Raw genomic sequence first — 24,412 nt, forward strand, 5'->3', positions numbered from 1 at the left:
CAGAGAAGAGGAAAAACACCCTGGTTACACCATGCAGCATGTATTTGGATATAATCTCAAACTTAGAATGGTTCCTTGTTGATATACCGTATTCCTAGTATTGGCTCCCATGACGTTTGTTTACCCCCTATCTAAAGTACAAGTGCAAAATCTTGAGCTACCGGTATGTTCTATCGATAAACCAATTTCTCGAATAACAGCTCCAAAATATCAGACATATAGGACTACTATATGCTAGAGCTATATTCACACTTCACAGTATAATTTATGCAAACGGGGGAAAATATCAGATAAACTGATTGTTGTATTGTATCCTGAGATATTTAATCTCGCCTGTATAACATAATATGTCACTCGGACACCAACGTGAGTTAACGTGGTTTATTAAACAGCAGCCAACATTCCAATCATAGCAGAATACACTTCAGCTAGCAGTAAAGGGACAATACATCACACTGATCTTTGCAGTTCTGTGTTGATTAGCTAATAATTCAGTGGCATTTTGATTAACGTTATGATTTATTTCGATTTGGAACAAAAATGATGGTTTAACAGATTGCATGTTTACTGGGCTGTGGTGAGAGTGAGAAGGGCTTTGTGTTTGTGTGACTTGCGTGAATGGCTAGCCGTTAGCCATTACAGCTGCTAATAAGTTATCCCAGCCTAGCGGTCTGAAGGCTATCTCCCCAAATTCTACAACAATGTCTTGTTTACTAACGTTCATAGTTGATAACGTTACAGCAATACAGTTACGGTTTCGTACTCACTGTAAGATCAAGTGTTTAATGTTTATGTTAGCTTATTGTTTTGAATAGAATGTTTGACTAGCTCACTGGAGCTAGCCTCGGTAGCCGCCGCCATGTTGAATAGTGAAAGAACTACAAACGCAGAGGCGCCTCTCGGTGGCGTCACACCCGGTCTCGCCTAAAGCCCGCCCCTAGCTCACGCTGATTGGTGCGCCTGCGTGGCGGCCGGTTTGAGCGCCTCTCTGAGGCCAGGGCCAGACTGAGGTGGATTGTGAATTTGTGGAACAATGCCGCCCCCGTCTGGTGGAGTCAGGCTAGTGGTAGTCGGCCAATCACTTTAAATTGAAGAACAATTGTGGTGATTGGCTGCGAGCAAAACCATACAAATTTTAAAATACACTTGTTTCTAGATTTGTGCACAAAAATGATCGAATGCCAGTATCATTTGACTGGAGAAGTTTTGTTACTTGGTAGTTTTCCTGTTTACCTGAGTAACATTAGACATACGATACTTGAGACTTTGCTTGGACAAATACTTGAGACTTGACTTGGACTTGCAAAAAATGATCATGATGATGATATCTCCACCATACATCACTGATATCAGAGCGCATGTGCAATGTGTATCACAGCAGTGTTGAAGCAGACACAGCAGCTCCTCCTCTCCAGCAGCAGGTGGCAGCACTGCAAACACAAGGAAGCATGTTTAATTACTGCTGACTTTTCCTTCCAGCGTTCTTTTTCCCCCTTTTTGCCAGACCCAGGGGGTCGGCCTACAGGAGGCTTTGTCCGTCGGTCGGTCTGTTGGTCGGTCTGTCTGTCCCTCTTTTCCTCCCCAGCCATTCAGGAACGCTTCAGATTTGAACCACCAGGGGCAACAGAGCAGGTCTGGACTTGCTACCATTTGAACCAGCAGTGAATGGGGACACTAACAAACATTGAATTACCTTTAATTCAACTGGTTTAAACATGTGCCGTGTAACTGTACAGGATCTGTACTTGTTGTAATTGTGCTGCCTAGTTTGGTTCATTATTGGGCATTAGATCATATTAGATCATACTTATTTATTTATGGAATAGTTAAAAGAAAGACATGTCTAAATGTGGTCATTAACTACAGTACATTAGAGGGCAATAGAGGGCCCACAACACCTGAAGATAATTTGTATAAATATCACCTACAGCCAACTGATTAATGAGATGGCAATCAATAGTATGACAGCAATTGATCATATTTACACAACCATAAACCCACAACACACTTGTAACATTCATGAGTTGAAAATGTTTTAGCCACTCAGATTGCATTGGGAAGCTGCGTTGGGCAGGTCAGGTGAGCAAGTAAAATCAATGAGGGTCTAATCAACAAGGGACAGGTGAATGTAATCAGACTGGAAGGTTTGCTGGTCTAGCCTATACACAAATCTACAACCAAATACCCCTATACACAAAATGCTACACACACACAAAATGCCTAAAATGATTTATACTTTTAACTTATGAAGTGGTTTGTAGGTGTGTTGCCTACTAGGAATTTGTTCCTTCTGGGTCTGGCAGAACCAGGTCTCCTGGTCTTGTTTTTATGGAACCCACCGAGTTCCGGAAAAAACACACCCTGTGCCCGCTTAACGCAGCAGTCAAGCGCTGGGATTGGCCAGGCACCCATACTCACGTGAGCCAATGGGATGAATATTTCGCTGATCTGACCCAGAGTCGTGTATATAGAAGAGTCGCGACATCTCCATTTACTCCAATGGACCAGTTTTTTACTCTCAAGAGTTCCAGGAAGTAAGGTCCTGGATTAAGCAGCACTGTCGAGTTGCAGCAAAATGGACAGTTTGTGTTGTACTTTGAAAGTTTTTTTTTTTTTTTTTTAATCAAATTGTACATTATCAGCTTTATTTTAGCATTCAAAAGTAGCGTGAGACAGTTAAACAGTTAGTAGACGGACAAGCCCGTCTTTTATTGTCACACGAACACACCCAACACATGCATGCGGCCACAAACACACATTCATGCTGACGGTGGCCGGTGAAATTTGTCCTCTGCATTTAACCCATCCAGGCTTGTCCTTTCCTCCGGGGGGCAGGCCAGGAGCAGTGGTCACTTTTTCTTTCCAGCGCCCGGGGACCAACTTCGGATGTTGTCGTCACTGGTCGGATGACGATGACGATCTTCTGCATGTTTTTAGTGGGGGGGTTATGTACGGAGGAACCCCCTGGGGAGCACGGGGAGAACATGTAAACTCCACACAGAAAGGCCCTTTCGACGAGATAGCCCACCTGGGCAGTAGGCACTGAAGATAGGGGGGGGAACACAACCCCAGCGCCCACAGCGTCCCAGGCGAGAATCGAACTCAGGACCTTCTAGCTGTGAGGCGGCAGCGCTACCGACTGCGCCACCGTAGCTGTTCCTGGCTGTTCATTGGCTAATGAGTTGCTCATTTTAGTCCTCCGCTGACGCCCCCCTCTCTCTAAATTGCTCTGATCTGACCCTTGTCGAGACGTTTGGCTTCAGAGGTGAAGCCAACTTTGAGAAGCAAGCAGCTGTTGAATGCCAACCAGCATGGTTCTTTATTCTGTTTACTTATTATTTTCTCTTTAGATTATTTTAAAATGTTTTATGCAGCTTTCAAATTCATACAGCCTGCAGTACCAGCCAGTGTATAGTGTTATAGTGTTTATATTCACCTGATCGCCACAGTTGCATGTTTAACTATTCCATTTGAGTTTTATGAGTATTTATAATTATATATTTTACTTTTGGTTTTATTGGTTGTGATGTGTGATTGTGTGTGATTCAACTTCTATGATGTTCTATCATTGCAGGTTTTTGTAGATTGCAGTTTTTTGTTCGGACTATTTTTAACTTTCTATTTTTCATTGTAGAGCACGTTAAAATATGTCTGCTCTATTGTTGAAACTTTGGCTAAAGCCCATGACATTTAAAATCATGTTTTAAAATAAATGTGTTTAAAAAGCTATTGTGTGTTAAAAGCTTGTGTGTTACGTTTTCATTAGCATTAATTATAAGGAACATTTGTGACCATAATTTATTTCAATGTCTGCTATCCAGAGCAATTCAGTTGGTTAATGAAATCGCTGGGCTGGGCTCAGTGTTTGTGGTGTGGCAGATTCAAGCTGTCAAGAGGCAAGAGCTGTCAAAAAGGGAACAAACTGCTCCACTGCTCCTGGCCTGCCCCCCGGAGGAAAGGACATGCCTGGATGGGTTAAATGCAGAGGACACTTTTCACCGGCCACCGTCAGCATGAGTGTGTTGTGGCCGCATGCATGTGTTGTGGTGTTCGTGTGACAATAAAAGACAGGGCTTGTCCCGTTACGAGAGTTTACGAGAGAGTTTTTTACGAGAGTTACGAGAGTTTTAAAATACTTGTTCCTGACCAATCCCGGCACTTGACTGCTGCGTAGGCGGGCACAGGGTGTGGTTTTGCCGGAACCGCGGTGGGTTCCTTAATAATGCTTCCTTCCAGAAGACAGACAGACAACAGACATGTTTAGGATTCTTACCTCAGTTAGCAGGAACCAGAATACCTGATTTAACACAAGAGAAGAAGACATTGCTGTTATTTACTCATATAAATACAAAAGAAGAAGACACTGTTGTTATTCATGTATTATTATCAGTGTTGGCCAAGTTACTTTCAAAATGTAATATACTACATATTACTAGTTACCTAGTAATAAGTTACTTTCTAATATCACTGTCTGTGTAGAGTAACTCATTACTTATTGCACTACTTTTGCATTACTTTCACTGTAATAACAGCAGTAGCAGAATGACATAAACCATCTTGAAGTTAGTGTAAACACTCCAAAATTCGAAATTTTCCATTTGCTTTGTTATTGTCATCTATAATGGTTATTTGCATCAAAACACACAGTTTGATTAGGAAATTATTTCAATATGTGCTTTGATTTAAAAAAAAAATGCTCAATTTGTAACTTGAGTTACTTGACAAAGTAACTCCTATAAGTAATAAGTTATATTACTGAGTTACTGCTAAAAGTAATATATTACATGTAATGTGTTACTTTTGTAATGAGTTACCCAAAACACTGATTATTATGGATCTCACAGCTGTTCCAGGCAAAAACCTGAAAATAATTTTGGGTAATTTCAATAATTTCCCATTTAGCATGACGTGACCGGAAAACGCTCGCTGGCTACTCTGCTAACCTTTCTATGCTAGCAAAACCTCCCCTGAAAAAGTTGTAAATTAACCGCATTGTTGCCTAAAATGGAGCTGCTCAGTGGCCAGCAGATCAAGTCAAGCCAAGTCAAGTCAAGTCCAATTTATTTGTATAGCCCTAATTCACAAGCATGTCTCAGAGGACTTCACAGAAAATATGTCTAGCTAATTATTGCTGACAGAACAGTAGCAATTACAGTAGTAATAATAATACATTGAACAATGATAAAGAAATATAGAAAATATAGAAATATAGAATATAATGGAGTGCCATGCTTTAGTGTAGAATGGGTGCCATGCTTTAGAATAGTGGGGGAGGAGAACAGGAAAGGGAGGAGGTGGGGAGGGAGCAGGGGGTGAGAGCAGGGGGAATGTGAGAGAGGAGAGAGCAGGAAAGTAATTAGGTGGGGAGGGAATGGGGAATGTGGGGGAGGAGAGAGCAGGGAAGGGGAGGTGGTGGGGAAGGAGCAGGGGAAGGGGGAAAGAGGGAGAAGGGTGAGGGAGGAGGGAGGGAGAGCGGGGGGATGTGGGGGAGGAGAGAGCAGGGAAAGGGAGGAGGTGGGGAGGGAATGGGAAATGTGGACGAGGAGAGAGCAGGGAAGGAGAGGTGGGGAAAGATAAAGATAATGGGTGCCATGCTTTAGAATAGTGGGGAAGGAGAGTTCAGGAAGGGGAGGAGGTGGGAAGGGGGAAAGAGGAGGGAACAGGAGCAGAGTCCTGCATCGGGTCGGGGTTCCGCGGGGCCCCGCCGGGTACCCGCAATAAAATGCGGGGGGCGGGTGTTATTTTGTCTTCATTTTATTTGCGGGCTCGGATCTGGGTAGAATAAACAACATGCGGCCCGGGTCGCGGGTGTTGTATAATATATGTATTTTTATTTACTTTTTATATAACGATAATAATTCAGTCAGTGTGTAACTTCATGTTTTGTCTGAGTCTGACGACCTGACGTCTTTGTCACAATCAGTCAGACTCAGAGAAAATACTGCAGTTGCAAATCCTGGCGGCTAAGTGGCAGTATTGGCTTGTTTATTGGAGGGGGGGGTCAGTGGTCAGGTCGTCACTCAGGGCAGGGCAGGCACAAGAGACAGGTATAGGTCACTGACTGACTTCAGTTCAGTAGTACATTTCGTTCAGTATCTTAGACCTAGACCTATGCTAGCTAGCTTGTTGCATTGCATGACAGCTAGCACTGTCACTGGCACCAGTGACAAAACACCGTCAATGTGCTTAATTGTAAATAACGTTATGCAATGCCTGCCGAGTCCGACTGCACCGACCACCGTTGTTGGCTCTCGTCAGTGACTCGGCCAGAAAAGACCGCTATTCGCTTCCTGTGTGAATTGTGAAACGATCGCAGTTACTTTGGTTATGTTCACTTCAAAGAAATGTATATATGCGGAAGCGGAGCGGGGCGCGGGTCTCATGTCTGCGGGGCGGGGTGGGTTGCGGTACTGACTGATCATATGAGCGGGTTCGCGGAGCGGGGTCGGTACTGCACGTCGCGGGGCCGGGCGGAACCGGGTCTTGAAAATCAGACCCGCGCAGGACTCTGAGCAGGAGAAGGGAGGAGGGAGGGAGAGCGGGGGGATGTGGGGGAGGAGAGAGCAGGGAAAGGGAGGAGGTGGGGAGGGAATGGGAAATGTGGGGGAGGATAGAGCAGGGAATGAGAGGTGGGGAAGGAGCAGGGGAGGGGAAAGAGAAAGAGAATGGGGAGGAGGTAGGGAGGGAGAGCAGGGGGAGTATGAGAGAAAGAGGAGAGAACAGGAAAGGAGGGGATGCCATGCTTTAGAGCAGGGGTGGGCAACTATTTTTCATGGGGGGCCACATGAGAAACACAGATTGTTGCCGGGGGCCGAACAAATATTGTCATGCCGTAACCCATGGATGGGCAACTTTGATGATAGAAAGGGCCACAAAAAAATGTCCTCGCTACCAGATTTTGCTGAGGGCTGAACGGCGCCAGCGCGAAAAATTTAGGGCATTTGAAGCCAGGTTTAGAGGAATAACTCATTTTAAATTAACAGTTGTGATGCAGTCTTAACTCATTCACCGCCAAAGACGTCTTTGACGTGTTATCAGGAATAGCCATCCACGCCAAAGACGTGTTTGACGTGTTTTTGTTTTTATTAGTGCAGCGCGTAGTTCAAACACTTCCCCAGCCTGTGACATGTTATCAGGTCCCTAGCCTCAAAGTCAAAGCCGACAACACGTGATCAAACACATACCGCAGCTGTTGTTTTGAAATGAGCAGGAGGAAAAACAGAAAACAGAGAAACGCGCTTCCTTGTGAAGTTGTGCAGAGAGGAGAAACGCCATTGAAACGCCCCTCGGCGCGCTGCACAAGCTGATCGGCTTGCTGCAGGGCAGTGGACATCGATCGTTCGCGGTAGTCAAACCCGTGACCAACATGATCGATCCTGGTCCCTCGACCCCGTTCCTGTGTCCCAGCCCGAAAGAGACGAGACGGAGTCACAACTGTGTGAGGAGGAGAACAGCAGCCTCGCCACAGAAATGGCTTTCACACAGAGCGAAGCAGCACAGCCACTTTCCTGTCGAGGGCGAGGAAGACTGGATTCCAATGCGACAGGACCCGGATGATCTCGCGGTAAGGAGTGTGTGTGTGTGTGTGTGTGTGTGTGTGTGTGAGAGAGACTACACTGATCTCTGCATTCTATTCTATGATCACACTCACTCACACTGAGTAAACTGTATTGTTGAATGTAAAAAAAACACTTCATGTATATATATATATATATATATATATTTTTTTTTTTTTCATTTGTGTCATAACGAATAATATTGACATGTCTGATGTCAATACAGTTCAAAATAAAAGAATTGAGAGGGGGTTCTGCCTGAGATTGTGTGATTTACAAAAATGCCATTTTCTGCAATTTATCTTCTCAGAGAGACCTTTTTGGTGAAAACAGGGTGTATATAAATGGCTATAAGTAGAGTACAGAACATGCTAAAAGCTCACTTTTTTTTTCCTGGTGAACCCAGAGACGTACATCTTCATTTTGAGGTATTGCAAATCACTTTGGTGCTAATAGATAATTTACTGTGGGTCTTGAAAGATGACCAACAATTATGAAAATCTTTGGCCTGTGCTAAATATTGGCAGTCCTAAACTGGCCATGAATGAGTTAACCACCAATATTTGATCCTTTTCTCACTCACTCCTACTGTATGTCACCACCTGCTCTCCCTGCAGGGCTTGAAATTAACTTTTTTCACCACCTGCCAATATGGCTGCTAGATTTTAAAGTTACCAGAAAATTAGAATTTCCACTTGCCGAAATGTTTTTCTTGAAATAAACCAGAATATGAGTTGGTTAATTTAAGCATAAGTATCAGTAAGTGGCCCGGGATTCTCAAAGCCTGTGTTGAGGGTCACACAAGAACAAAAATGCACTCTTGAAGCTAAATAAATCCAAAACCAACAAGTTAATTATTTAAATTTCTACTTCAATGTAGAACAGACATTTCTTACACATGAGATTACTTATAGCCTTTTAGTCATAAATATTATTGAAAGATAGGCTATTCCATATTCCTGACTGAAATGCTATAACAGAAGAGTATTGGCCAGAATGACATGAACATTTGGACACTTATTCAGCGGGTATCTTGCATGTTGCGTTCAGGTGCACTGTAAAAAAAAAAAAAAAATTTTTTTTGCAATTCCATCGCGGGCCACACAGGGGCAAATGTGTGGGATTATTATTGTATCCCTGTGTACGGCAACCATTTTAGGGCATCCTCGTCAGTCAGAGTATAGGCTATCGTTCCTCAGTCTAAAGCGTTGTCAGTTGTCATGTCTCCTATAGTAAACCGTCGAGTGTGCTCTGAAACACCTTCAGTCCTCACACGAAAACGCTGTCATTCCTCCTGCCTCACTAAAAACGTTGTCGATCCTCCTGCAGACTAGTTGTCAGACATCACTCAAACTAGCTGTCAGGCATCACTCCTCACGTCTCACACAAAAACGTTGTCGATCCTCCTGCAGACTAGTTGTCAGACATCACTCAAACTAGCTGTCAGGCACCACGCCTCACGCCTCACACAAAAACGTTGTCGATCGTCCTGCAGACTAGTTGTCAGACATCACTCAAACTAGCTGTCAGGCATCACTCCTCACGTCTCACACAAAAACGTTGTCGATCGTCCTGCAGACTAGTTGTCAGACATCACTCAAACTAGCTGTCAGGCATCACGCCTCACGTCTCACACAAAAACGTTGTCGATCGTCCTGCAGACTAGTTGTCAAGCATCACTCAAACTAGCTGTCAGGCATCACATGAAAACGCTGTCATTCGTTGTTTTTGGTTGTTCTTCCGTGTGGGGAAAGAATGCCCGTGAAGTTAGCAACAATTTTTTACAACTTCACTTCCGGTTGAATGCTTTTTGCCTTTCAAAATAAAAGCACGCGTTTTTTTGATATTTACAATAGATTAAAGTAGTAATCTATGAGACCCAATAGAATTAACATAGTAACACTAAGAAAACGCTAAGTTGTCTTTCGGATTTTCTGCCATAGGCATTCATTTTGTAAAAAAAAAAAAAAAAAAAAAAAAAATGAAAATTTTCTAAGTATTAATATGATCGATAATCGATAATTGATCGTTAATTTTCACCGATTATTGATTTTGGAAAATTTTCAAAATGAACATCCCTAATGCACACCCACTGGAACACGCCCCCTCAATCAGGAATGAGTGTCAAAATGAGTGTCAAATTCCTCCCTGAGCAGCAGGTGTCAGTTATCTAGGCTGATTACTGCATTCAAGCTCAGTCTTGCTCTGACTCAGTGGGTACAGTGACTTCTGCCTCTGTGACATCACATTCATACCCTCTATACAGTAGATAGTTGTATGAGGTACGTAAGGGTTAATGCCCGACGAGGTGTACATTGGAAATATAAATGACTGGTCTTGTTTTGTTGGCAAGTGACCATGGTATAAGCGGCTTAATGCCCTTCGAGGTGTCCATTATCACTTTTTAAGGGACGACACTGAAACGAGAACCGGGCCGAGGCACAGTCGAGGACCGGTTGCTTCAGCGAAGTCCCTTAAAAAGTGATAATGGACACCTCGAAGGGCATTAACCCGCTTATACCATGGTCACTTGCCAACAAAACAAGACCAGTCATTTATATTTCCATGTGTAATAAATAAAGCAATCTAAATGGCTGTTTAAATGGCTGTTATTCATAAGTCAAAGTCTTCCGCGAAATAAAATAGTCCCTCCTACCTTCCTGGCAACAGGGAACCAGGCAGCGCCTTCCTTTTTAAAGCCGACCCAAACGTTAACTTTATCACAGGAATGCGGGTGTTTTGCGTTCTACATTAAATTAAGACATTACCGTTTGCCGTTTGGGCACTTGCTTTATTTTGTATGTTACGTACATATTGGCCAAGTATATTAACATTTACAGGCGAAGAGATTTCAGGAAGTGAAAGCAGTCAGGGCGAGCAGAGCGATTAAGTCGGAGATTTGCGTCAGCGGAGGTCGAAAATGATTAACCATGTAGCCAAATGACTAGCCAGGAAGGGGGCTTGTGCTACGTTTGGATGCATAAATAAAGCTGATAATATACAATTAGAATTTTTTAAACGTCTGACCCTTTCAAAGTACATCACAAAGGGTCCATTTTGCTGTAACTTGATAGCCCTGCTTAATCCAGAACCTTACTTCTTGTAACTTTTGTGAGGTAAAAAACGGGTCCTTGGAGTGAATGGATATGTCGGAACTCTCCATTATACATCGCTCTGCTCGCAATGAAGATTCTGTCAGGAGGGAAATCTCCGAAACGAAAATCAAAATTGTAAATAATAGTTATTTTTGATAAACTGAGCACACAGGGGTGATTTAAATACTTACTTTATTACTTTTTTTGAGCTCTTAACAGAGCTCAAACTGCTCTCTTGATACCACTGTTGAAACTATGGTGCATTGATATGAATGGTGAACAGACCATTTGGCTGAACGACTTTACCAACTGTACATTATCACTTTTTAATGGACACCCTGCAGCCAATCAGAATCGAGTATTCACCCAGACCATGGTATAATTATCGATAGTCGGTGCCTTACCTACAGTAGATGGTTGTATGAGGTACTTATGGATAGTCAGTGCCTTATACACCTACAGTAGATAGTTATATGAGGTACTTATGGATAGTCAATGTGTTACCTACAGTAGGTCGTTGTATGAGGTACTTATGGATAGTCAGTGTATTACCTGCAGTAGATAGTTATATGAGGTACTTATGGATAGTCAATATGTTACCTACAGTAGGTAATTGTATGAGGTACTTATGGATAGTCAGTGTATTACCTGCAGTAGATAGATATATGAGGTACTTATGTATAGTCAGTGTATTACACTGACTATCTCTCCTACAGAGAGGAGGTGGGGGCCCTGGAACAATGGTGCCAGGACAACCACCTCTCTCTGAACGTCTCCAAGACCAAGGAGATCATTGTAGACTACAGGAGGGGGGGGGGGCACACACCCCCCAATCACCATCAACGGCACAGTGGTGGAAAGGGTGGACAGCTTCAAGTACCTGGGAGTCAACATCCACCAGGACCTGACTTGGGCCGGCCACACCGCCACTGTTGTCAAAAAGGCCCAACAGCGAATACATGGACTCAGACGCCTGATGAAATTTGGGCTAAGGCAAGAAATCCTCACGGACTTCTACAGAGGCACCATTGAAAGCCTGCTGACTGGCTGCTTCACCACCTGGTACGGGAACTGTACCACCATGGACCGCAGGGCGCTACGGAGAGTGAGACGCGCGGCCCACCACGTAACAGGATGTGAGTTGCCAGATCTGCATGAACTGTATAAACAGCGGTGCCTCAGGAGGTCCCTGAAGATCATCAAAGACACAAACCATCCCCACAACAGCCTGTTCTCCCTGCTACCCTCAGGGAGAAGATACAGGGTTCCAAAAGCACGCACAAATCGCTTGAGGAACAGTTTCTTCCCGCAGGCCACAAGACTCCTTAACATACACAAATAGTGTAGTAGCCATACTGTACGTAGCTGCTACCATTACGTATGTCTAACGTTTAATTGTATGTTTAATAAGGAATATGCTATTTGCACCTATATGTCAAATACGCCGAATTTAAAATGTTTAAGCACGGCTAAAGTATGCACAGCACCTATGTGCAGTGAATATGCCACTGTCTCTGACTTGTCTTATCACTATACTGCCTTATTGCTTGTTGTGTCTCTTGTTGTTTTTGCACTAATATGCCTACATTTGTACTATGTTGTAAACGGAGTCCACAGCACAAGAATTTCACACGTGATACTTGTACCATGGAGTGACAATAAAAATCTTGAATCTTGAATCTATTACCTACAGTAGGTAGTTGTATGAGGTACTTATGGATAGTCAGTGTATTACCTACAGTAGATGGTTGTATGGGGTACTTATGGATAGTCAGTGTATTACCTACAGTAGATGGTTGTATGAGGTACTTATGTATAGTCAGTGTGTTACCTACAGCACCTACACCTACCTTGTACATTCTACTACTGCGTGTTTTACTTCCGACGAGGTCAAAGAAATGGTAGGAAAAGGAGTTAGGAGGATTGACTATTCGGATGGAGCCCTGGTCTGAAATGTTCAGAACTGGTCTGAACTGGTTTAGACTGTTCTAAACTGGTCTAGTAGACTCACCTTGGGCCTTCCTCCTGTAGTAGATGAATCCAGCCAGAAAAAAGATCAGACCCAGAACCAGCCCCGAGGCTCCGATGGCTATCTTGTTTCTCTCAGACTCAGGCATTGATGGATCTGTTGAGAGAAACATGTCAACAGACGGGCAGACAGACAGACAGACAGTCAGACAGACAGACAGACAGCAGACAGACAGACAGACAGACAGACAGACAGACAGACAGACAGACAGACAGTCAGTCAGACAGGCAGGCAGGCAGGCAGACAGACAGGGAGACAGACAGGAAGACAGGTAGTTACCCCAGTCCTCGATCAGAGGAGCGGACAGGCTGGCATGCTCCACCATGCAGGAGATATTTTCTCCATACCTGTTCAACACAGACAGTTTTGTTTAGTGTCACATCTTAGGACTGGACTGAACTGTGTGGATCAGGAGTCACCTAGGTGTGTGCAGGTGGATCTGATTGTCAACTTGATTTTAGATAGATGTTTTATCATGAGGTACAATGTTTCAATTCATTTTAATTAATTGTAAAATAAATGGAACTGAAATTAATCTGGACTCACTTGCGGGTGTACTCCAGGTGGATCAGGACTCATGTGGTGTGTACTCCAGGTGGATCTGGACTCACCTGGGGGTGTACTCCAGTTGAAACTGGACTCACCTGGTTGGTGTGTACTCCAGGTGAAACTGGACTCACCTGGCTGTGTACTCCAGGTGAAACTGGACTCACCTGGCTGTGTACTCCAGGTGGATCTGGACTCACCTGGCTGTGTACTCCAGGTGGGTCTTGACGGGTGTACAGTCCAGGTGGATTTGGACTTAACTGGGCATGTACTCCAGGTGGATTTGGACTCACCTGGGTGTGTACTCCAGGTAGGAGTGGAACTGGTAGTACCAATCCCCATCCGGCATCTCCTCAGAGGAAATTACATCAGAGGTGACTTCCTGTCCGTCTCTCAGCCAGGTCACATTGATCAGTTTGGGGTAGAAGTCATAGGCGCTGCACATCAACATGGCCGTGTGTTTCACACCAGAGGATGCCACTGAGGTCAGCCTGACAGAGGGTTTGACTGGAGGACACAGTGTTATTATAATTAGGTTCCAGAAACTTTTTTTTTTTTTTTTTTTAATCTGATCCGCTACTCAGTGTACGAAACCCATGTGTATTGGCACTATAACAAGCAACTCTACATTTTGGCTGAAAACTTCTGATCTGTATGTCCTAGAATCAAAATAACTACCTCTGTATCCCTTTGGTTGTTCCGCATCTGATGTTGATACTGTTGACCAGCTTATTCTGAAACATAAGTTGATTTGGTATATCTGACCAGGCTGTGTGGGCAGCTGGTTTGTAAACTACCTCTCTGAAAGGTCTCAATGTGTGCAATTTGACAGACATCTCTCGCCCCGGAAGATTAGTTCCCCATTGATTTTCTTCATAGACATTTCAAAATAAATCCTTATATAACCAGTTTTAAGGCTCGGACCAACCGAACCTGTGACCTACTGAATCATGAGTGACCATACAACATTTCACTTGGAGCAAAAACAAAAAAATAACAATAACTATTGACCGGGCACTGGGCAGTCATCTCGTGGGTCTGCAAGGAGAGGAAAAAGAAAGACGAGAATGGTAACTTTTGCAAGTATAAAGCGGGCCAGGTGAACAAAAAGGAGAAAATAATGTCACAGCGACAACTCCAATGCTCTAGCACTGGATAAGTTGACTGGCTGTGCCTGGCTCCTCGTCTTGTTGCTATTTAGACTGTAAACAGTGGAGCACAGAAAAGGAAGTGACGGTGGCAGGAGACGCACGCTGTACAGGAAGCTGACGGTAGGGCTCTTTTTTCAAATAAAAATAGACTCTGGGTTCCCAGATTGAATCTGGAGTACCTGGTACTACATTTTCCGAGTAGCTTGCCCATCACTGGTTACACTGTACAGTCTATGGTTAGAGTAATAGTACTACTACTGTAATATCAGTGTTTTGCCACCAGATGGCATCACTTACTTCAGTCTGGTTCAGAGTTTATAGACAACAAATTTGAATGAAAAACATATAATCATAATAATACATAATACATAACATAATAATGAAAGACCTTTCATGTAAATGTTATTTTCCTGCAATTGTATTTAAAGTTTTTTTTTAGGTGAAGTAATGTGTGAGAAACTATTAACACACATGGGTAAGAATGTTCTCAATAAAAAAATGTTTACATGGAATGATTTGACTGATCAACAGATCTATCAATCAATATACAGTAGATATTTCATAGAAGGAAACAGGTTGACAGCATATACCTAAGTAATCACTCTATTCTAAACGTATAAATAAACTTGATTCAGTAGAAACATTAAAATCTGCCACAATATATTTCCAATTGGATTCATTTATCTTGAAATTAAAAGTCAAAGACTCAGGTGGTAATGATTAAATTAGTGATGTGTCTTTTATTATTACGGTTTAATGCATTGTGTTGTTATAAAGAACAGCAGCTCACCTCTCATATCGTAAGCATATAAAATATCAATGTTGGGTTTGCACAAGGTGAACTTGCTCATCGCCAACCGCTTCAGGTATTTAGTATTGTTGTTCAAGTACTCTGCTTGCTTCATCCCTTGCTTGTTGTACCCAACAAATTTCCCTACACTGCTACTGAACCTGGCGAGCTCAACCTTGTTGTAATATTTTGATCCTGTGTACTCGATGTCCTTCAACTCAGAGGAGTTGAACACACAGCGTTCCACCCACCATTCCTCAAATGCATCTGGAGATCAAATACAAAATGAATGTTCTAAGTGTCACAGATATACATTAAATATAATGGCATTTGAAATTTTCATTCAAACTGAAGAATATAATCCCCTGTATGATCTAGTTATTGATCAGGTTTTGATGTATTAATCCTACCTGCTCCATACAGACTGATGAAGAAGAGCAGAAGATATGAAGCCATGTTCCTCTGTTGGGTTGCGAGACACTAAACTGAGAAGGAACAATGTAGGTTGGAGCTACACACTGCTCACATGACCTGCATCACCTGTTGCCAGGCAGACAGTCCAGCCTAAAGGCTGCTGCTGGCAGAGCAAGAGAGCATCATGAGACACTTTCAGACGCAAACTCTGGATTATCTCAGGGTAGTTGAGGCAAAGCATTCCCCGGACAGACATGACCTGGAGTGTACCCTTTCAGACAAGAAGCATTGTTGCTTTCACACATGTGTGTGGTGGGGGCGACGGGGGAGAGGGGACGTGGATATGTTGTGGTGTGCTGTAGTGTGCTGCAGGAACCACAGTGTCTATGTGAGGCAGGCTATTATTTCAGAAAGCAATTCTCCACTCCTTGAAAAATCACAGCATTATTCAGGCGATAACGTTGGGTGACGATGTGCCAAAGTGAGTGCCTGCCCTGTTTGCACATCACACAAAAGTCATCTGTCAAATAGTGATCGAGGTAACATTAAATGCTGGGAAAGGCTATTTACAGCCAGGTTGACAATCTCTTGAATATATAATGCAACACTCTCATCGTTTTCATCATTCATCTAATCATTTTCACGATACAAGACAGGTAGACCGGGAGGGAAAAAAAAAACAAGTGTGCACTTTGTACCTAAGGAAATCTATCTGGCCGTGAGATTTGTTGTTTAATGAATTGATATGCACGAATGATTAATATGCATGAACGTTAATCACCCAATAGCCTAATTGTAAAAACTACTAAATGTGGTTAACTCTTTTAGCCTCAGCAATTGGGACACCGATCAGACTGAAGACCAGAGGAACATTTCCAGGGGGTTTATTAAAGGTTTGAATCCCTTGACAAAGGACAAACAGGATGTTATGCTCATGACAGATGATACAGGCAGATGATTTGTGTTCAATAATGCATCTGAAGACAGGACAAACAACAAGGGAGTGAAACACCAAAGCAGCCTTCTCTGCCACAGTCCGTCTCATCTATCAATCCTGGCGTAGAATCCCTACTAAAACCATGATTAACCTGTCCAGTGACTATCTACTCGATCCAATCCGTGTTTCACCACCCAGTATCGTCTTGTAAAGGTTTCCCACAGAGATGTATAGATGTAAAAAACAAAACAACAAAACCATTTAAAAGTAAACAAGACAACTTACGCAAATAATCTACGCAAACCCTGACCCATCTTTAAGTCCAGTGCCCCCAGTTGCTTAGTGGCGAAGAGAAGTCACTGAGAAGTGCACACATATATGCACCTCATAGATCCATAATTATAGTCATAACTTACGATCTATTTCGACCTCACTCAGACATCACCACGGTCTTAAACAGTGGATGACTTATACCATCGAGGTTGCAAGGAACGGAAGATTCCACCACCTCGCCAACCCGCTCGGCAGCCGTAAAGAACAGTGGAGCCGATTGCTGCGGGCATCACAATGACGCTGCAAATTAGGCAAATGTGCATAGCATACTCCATGATGTGGTCGCACATAATATCATCAAGATCAATTCTCTATAGACCAATTATACGCCTACGTCACAATGACAACAAACAGCATCAGATGCGCAAGACGGAGGCAGAAAGACAGACTCCGCGCAGCCCTGTCAAGTAGTTTTCCAGTGGTCCGAAAACTATTCGAGCAAGACATGTCTTCGTGTTGTACAGTGGGATGCCAGAATCGGAAAGCTATTGTAGCAGAGTATTCGGGTCCGCCTATTCACACTTGGTTAATAAAATAATAAACGATAGAGCCAGGCTGTAACGTTATAACCAGCTGCACCTTTATTCTCCCCACATATCCTGTTCTACGGCAACCGGAGGGAACATACACAGCCTCGCACACACGCAATAGAACACAACACAACACAACACTGAACAGTCTGTTACACTATCAACAAAGCAAGGACTAAAGTTTTACCGAATCCCGTCAACTCATTTAATGCTAACAGTAGGTGTCTTTGGTTGCAAGCCCAAAGAGGAAATCGTTAAAAATGCCCGACTTTGCAGTGCTCGCTCATTTCATATCAGGTATGCTGTAGTAGGCTGCTAGTGACAGCCACATCGCTCGGTTAGTTAACAACCAAGTAACGTTAAATCAAATGTCATTATTGAGTTGAACTGATTGGAACGAGGACATCATTAAAAATGCCCGAAATGTAGTGCTCTTCATAATCAGGTAAGCTGCCTGAAACTGTAGGCTGCTCAGCCACATCACTCGGTTAGAACACCAAGTAACGTTACATAATGTCATTATTGAGTTGTGTGCATTATCAACATAACAATATATCTTTGCAAGTTACAGAATAATTATCTACGCTATCCCCAGTTATAAAGGAATGCACGATATATGTATTGTTGGCCACTCTAGGCTTGGCGAATTGACAGCGCCAGTGCGTATGGTATGGGTCTGTAAGACGTATCCCATTAACCAACGTTAATTTCGATGCATAACATTGCTTATCACTAGGCGATAAGCTGTGGTAGTAAGCCGAGAACTGCATTTTAAAACTAAAATCTAACTGTGTGTCGCAGATGAGCACAGAGCAGTCTTGACAGCGGCGTCTTTCACACAGCTCTGTCTGTGTCAATGAGCGGCTCCGGGCTTTTTGCCTACACGATGCGCGCGCAGCTCCATGTTGACAAGCTGTATAAGGGGTCTATAAGGCTACCCACGAAGTGGCCACACTGTGTGTGTAGCTCTGGGAAGTTACTGCAATTTCCACGGTGTATGTATGAACACAATTTGGAGACCTAAGCGCGCTCCCGAGACCCTCCTACCCGGCTCTGAGACCTCATCCTAGCCTAGTGAGGGGTGAGGCGGTCCCCCTCCCCTCCAGAGTGCTGTAGCTGGGCTAAGCGAGTGGGAGGAGGCGGGGGAGCCAGAGAGAGACAGGCAGCATGACAGATGATTATTATATAAATAGTTGATGTGAATGAGTGAGTGAGCAAACATCACGCAGTTTCAGTTTTTCTAAATGAAGCTCGAACCTGCTCCGTGTGTCAGCCAATAGGCTGGATTGAAACGCTGGCTTTGCTCTAAAGCTTCGCGCAGCACACCACCTTCAAAATATACTCAAGCATTTTGGACGCAAGGGTCATCCTGCTTCCCAGTATTGGACATCGCTAGGTAGATTATCTGGATCTGGTTGCGTTCATGCCTTTGATTTCACGTTTATTATACATAGCGTTTGTGAACGATTCACGTGCAGCAGAACCGCAAAATGTGAACATAAAATCCAAGCAGTGTCAAGTCAGTCAGTATAAAACGGAAACTTCCGGGTACAACCTTCGCAATAAAGGAAATTAAATAAAGTAAATGCACGTGCAATGTTTTTTGTGTATGTGATCCGAAAGATACAGAACAGAGATAAACTGGAAGAATATCTGCTGCCTTCGAAAAGTCAATTTTAACCCGTAGTGAGTCGACTGATCTGTTTTTTGTTCAACAAGTAATAAGTTATTGCTTTTACTTTGAAGGTAAAATGTCTAGCTTCCTGTCTACTGTATATTTAAAAACTCTCGTAACAGACAAGCCCGTCTTTTATTGTCACACGAACACCACAATACATGCATGCGGCCACAACACACTCATGCTGACGGTGGCCGGTGAAAAGTGTCCTCTGCATTTAACCCATCCAGGCATGTCCTTTCCTCCGAGGGGCAGGCCAGGAGCAGTGGTCGCTTTCTCGTACAGCGCCCGGGGACCAACTTCGGATGTTGTCGTCACTGGTCGGATGACGATGACGATCTGATCTTCTGCATGTTTTTAGTGGGGGGGTTACATATGGAGGAACCCCCTGGGGGGTTCTCCACACAGAGAGAAAGGCCCTTACGACGAGATAACCCACCTGGGCAGTAGGCACTGAAGATATGCGGGGGAAGACAACCACAGCGCCCACAGTGTCCCAGGCGAGAATCGAACTCAGGACCTTCTAACTGTGAGGCGACAGCGATACCGACTGCGCCACCATACCCCGGCTATTTTTAGCAGACTTGATTTCTTTGCAGCACTTTTTTCTGAGACTTGAGGAAATTGATGCATCTGGGCGTGAGTTATTTAATTAATTAGCGTTATGCGGAAACGATTATATATGCGCAAACCTTAGCGGGCAGTTATCGCCTATTATGTATTTTTAGCAACTTGTTATCAGACTCTGCCTGTCATGCTAGTTTGTTGAATGTCAATGTGATTCACTTTGTGACATTAAGGCTGTAGCCTATACGCTCAGACTGCTGTCTTCCATGCATGAAGTGCAGCTGTGTTGTCAGTTTTACAACGCCCAATTGTGTCGTCATGCCCCACTTCCCCCCGCCCCCGTCCCCTCTCGACTTTACACCTGGAGGTGCTCCACATGTATGAAAGCAACATGCCTCATGTCTGGAAGGGTGCACTTCACGTATTGCCCGGGTCAGGCTCAGGGAAAGCAACCCTGAGCCTGACCCGGAGTTCATGAAAGTGGCTATTAGTTTTACTAATCCAAGTAACTTCAAGTCACTGCATTACTCTCTCCGGCGCTGGTACATCGCTAAAACAAAGTGTGGATATAGGTCTTAAAGGATGGGTTTTCCGTGGGGAATATGAATATATATTAAATCTCACGCCCCTAAGGTTTTCGAATCCGTTGAAATTTTTGAAATTGGAGGTTTACTCACAGAGATATCAACCGAAATCCACTCTGGGTGTGTGGGGGGGGGGGGTGGTGGGGGTTAGGTGCGGGTGCGGGGACTCGAAATACTACATTTCCCACAATGCACTGGGCTCGCGTGGCCTTCGTTTTCATGCCCACCCCTCAGGCATTTGGCTGATATCAAACTCCAGTAGGTGGCGGTAATGCACATATATGTTTGCCAACCGCCATAAAACTCAAAGAAGAAGAAGAAGAAGGCTTCGACAATAAAACATACAAAGAAGAAGAAATAAATCGAAAATAAAATTGCCTCCAAATTGCACCAAATGTAAACGGTAGTATATATGTCGGGAGATGTCTTCATAAATTTTTTTTCATGCATTTTAAGGCATTTTCGTAGGAGTTACGCGCATCTGATGTTGTAACTATTTTCTGTAAAAATGTGTAAAAACGGGTACATTGCTCAGCGTTGATTTCGTTACTTCAACCCACCTACTACTAGATGTAAAATTTGACGAGCTTTCCAATGCCGCCAGTCCCGTGTCTATTAGTGCTTCCGTTCCCGAGATATGGTCTCTTTGCAAGGAACTATGGGAAGCTAATATTAGCTACAGCAGGCTAGGCGGTTGAAAAAGATGGCTGCCTTTTTGTTTTTGTCAAGGCCTCTGAAGGGGCGTGGAGGACCTCTAGAGGCGGGACCATGGCCAACAACAGTTGTAGTTCATAGGTGCACGACTTCCGCAAGGCGGGGAGTGTCGCTCCGACGCGTTTTGCGTCAGAGCGACATGGAAATAATGTGATAGATGCTTGATAGGCATGGCAGTGAATATCCAATTTCAAAAATTTCAACAGATTCGAAAACCTTAGGAGCGTGAGATTTAATATATATTCATATTCCCCACGGAAAACCCATCCTTTAATACTACTGCGTTGCCAGAATGCAAGTTTGCCCCATAGAGACACTGCATGGAATAGGCCACGCCCATCAAGGGGGAAAGGCTCCATTCATTTCCACACACCAGCGTCATTTTCCTTGAATTAAACATAGCTAAAAGCTGTTGTGTGGTGGGCTGCGCAGACAACACATGTAAAAAATCGCCAGCAAAACAAGGAAGCCATTGAGAATTGGCGAGAAGAAAAATGTGGATCTAGCTGTCAAGAAGTAAGTTGGAGTGTTCATCTTCCGTATATACGATATTTCTGTGCAACACGCAACCATACACGTAACATAGGAGAATGCCAGGATTGGAGGGGGGCTTTCTGTTTTCCCCCGTCTTGGGCGTGGTTTCTGAATGATGACGCGTTACGCAGTGTCTCTATAGGCAAACAAATAAAATGTTTGCAGTTTGGCTGATTGTTGACCCCTCCTACGAGGTCAAGTCAAGTCAAGTCAAGTTTATTTGTATAGCACATTTCATACACAGAGGCAATTCAAAGTGCTTCACATAAAATGGTTGACAGGAAAATAAAAGAATAAAAGAAGATAATAAAATGGACATTTAAAAGCATCACAGCAAAACGTTAGGGTTGTGCTACAACCCGGGTTTTACGAGTGAGAACGAGAGCTCTCACTCTAGTGTCATCTCCGATGCGTGCGCAGCTACTGAAAGAATGTTATTTTTGCTCCAAAAATGATCTTTATATAAAACCAAACCACCCACCAACAGGTGGCGTGGTGCCCCCTGGGGCGATTCGCCTGGCTCTGGTTCACTTCCAGCGGCTCATACATGGGCGCCATGTTCTGATCCGCTCGGACAATACAGCGCGCGATCGCCCACCTGAACAAGCAGGGCGGTGTGCGGTTGGAGGCGCTGAACTGGATAGTGACGGAGATTCACCTGTGGGCGTATCCCCATTTCCTTTGTATTTGGCGGCGGACTGCCCCGCCGCCAAATACGCCTTCTCCTCCAGCCTGGCCGTTAGCTGGTACGCCTTGGAGGGTGGCTCTATGTCGTAACACTGCCAAGTTGAAGTCAGCACAGATGCTGCAAAACCTCGGTTTCAGCAGCGCCTGTGCAGCTTGCTCGTGCCCTAGGCAGAACACACAGCTATCGTGCCGATCGTAATCGGCCAGCGTAGCCCTAAACACCTCGCAGCCCCTTGCTGTCCCTCCCTTCTCCATGGCAGCCGCCTGGCTCATGGCACGAGTTAACAAGCTAACTCGTAGCAAGCTCTCGCAGGCTGTACCCGGATAGCGGGAGTTTACCGTATGAAGCTAGGGACTAGCGTGTCAGAAGTTAAGCAGTAAGCCGCCCCAAGGCTAACGAACCTGCGCGTGCAATGGTAAGAAGGTGGTAGCAGAAGTGCTAACGCACAATATGGCCAGATTCTAGCCGCACAGATGCGAGCTAGCTATCTAGCTAATAACTGAGAGCACAGCTCTTGAGTTACTACTCTCTTTAACGTTACTCCAGCTGGAGTGAACGTAAGTGCGCTACACGGCGGTAGCCTACGCCTAATATGCTAGCACACAAAGCAAGATGCTATTCGCACGGATGCAAGCTAGCTATCTATTCACAACTGAGAGCGGCAACCTTTGAGTTACACTCTCAGACCAACGTCACCCCAGCCGGGGAGAACGCAGCCAGCTACACGGCGGTAGCCTAAGTGCAATGTGCTAACACACAAGATAAGATGCTATCCGCCCGGATGCAAGCTAGCTATTCAAATAACTGAGAGCGGCAACCACTCGAGTTAACTCTCAGAAATGCCCTTTCTTTATCGTTACCCCAGCCGGGGTGAACGAAGCAAGCTACACGGCGGTAGCAACAATTGTTAACCACACAATAAGGCAAGATGCTCTTAGCTTATGATGAGCTCGTCCGTTGCCGCTGGTGAAGAGATGCAGGATTGGGTCCCCGAAGCCTGAAGAATCTCGTCCACGCAAGCCTTGTTAAGGTGGGCAATAACACGGAATTAGCTTAGCTTAAGAGCGCAAACTATGAGTTAACACACGGAGCTTCAAAAACACGTCCACTAGCGAGCTGGAAGAACGAAGGAGTGGCCTCCTGGGTCTGGGTGGACGTGACGTAGTCACGTGGTGAGGAATGAGGGTGGCCGCCTCAGCCCCAGGGGGTACCACGCCACCTGTTGGTGGGTGGTTTGGTTTTATATAAAGATCATTTTTGGAGCAAAAATAACATTCTTCCAGTTGCTGCGTGCGCAGCGGAGATGGCACTAGAGTGAGAGCTTGAGTTCGAAACAAAGTAAAACTTTAAAAAAGAGGATACAAAGTGCATTAAGCAACAGGCGCAGCAGTTGCAAAAAGAGCTAAAAACTTATAGAGGACTCATTGGGTTTGCATAATAGGCGTCCCTCCTAATGCATCACCTCACCCTCTTGTGAGTATATCCGTATTACGGAACCATCCCCCCGACCTGCAGTTTTTAGCAGTAATTACAATAGAAACAGCTGTCAGCAATTAAAAGCGAAGGTAAATATAAAAGTCTTTAGTCTATTTTTAAAAGTAAGTAGAGTTGGGGCAGATCTGAGGTCTTCAGGCAATTTGTTCCAGCTAGCAGAAGCATAGTGGGTAAATGCAGCCTTCCCATGATTTGATTTGATCCTAGGGACAGTTAATAAGCTGGACCAGTGCCCTAGGCAAGGTTTTTGCTGGTGCCCCCCCCCCCCCCCCAAAATGTTACAAATGAGGAATTTGCCTTTGTGCAGTATGCAGCGCAGCAATACAAATCAGGCAGACAGAAAGGCAATTTTCAAATTAATTTGCATTAAAGTGCAAAGTAACAGACCTTGAAAGTGACATAGTGGAGTCCATGTAAATGTCCGTGGCGTGTAATAAGTCAATAAAATGCCCAGTAAGTCCTTAAGTGATGTGTAATGGTTGTGTCCATGGCCGTGGGATAATAATGTCCATATGAAAGATGTCAAGTGTCTTCAAGTGTCTGTGGGATAAGTCCATGGGGGGCATGGGCTTGTGGAGGCTTTCGGGTCTCATTGAAGAGGCGGATAGCCAAGTCCGAGTCACGAGTGCCTCGAGTCGAGTCACGAGTCCTGGACTTGGACTCCTGGACTTGAGAACACTTGCAGGCAGAGGGAGTCACAGGTCTTTTTCTCTTTGACGGCGTTGCACGTGGCCTTCAGGCTGGCCTGCATGATTTTCACATTGGTGTCCAT

General features: G+C 44.3%; 1 protein-coding gene across 1 annotated transcript; it reads right to left on the reverse strand.

Moving 5' to 3' along the window:
• Nucleotides 1-1,296: 1,296 nt before the first annotated feature.
• LOC310788582 (H-2 class II histocompatibility antigen, E-S beta chain-like) lies at nt 1,297-24,412 on the reverse strand (the record flags this gene model as incomplete). The annotated part of the gene is made up of 8 exons (XM_083650113.1): nt 1,297-1,430; nt 4,274-4,297; nt 12,663-12,776; nt 12,960-13,027; nt 13,520-13,733; nt 15,168-15,434; nt 22,117-22,237; nt 24,320-24,412. 7 exons carry the CDS (start codon nt 24,410-24,412, stop codon nt 4,275-4,277), a joined length of 900 nt encoding a protein of 299 aa, XP_083506239.1. The 3' UTR covers nt 1,297-1,430; nt 4,274.

This window comes from Poromitra crassiceps, assembly GCF_964638095.1.
Source record: "Poromitra crassiceps genome assembly, chromosome: 13".
Classification (NCBI taxonomy): domain Eukaryota; kingdom Metazoa; phylum Chordata; class Actinopteri; order Beryciformes; family Melamphaidae; genus Poromitra; species Poromitra crassiceps.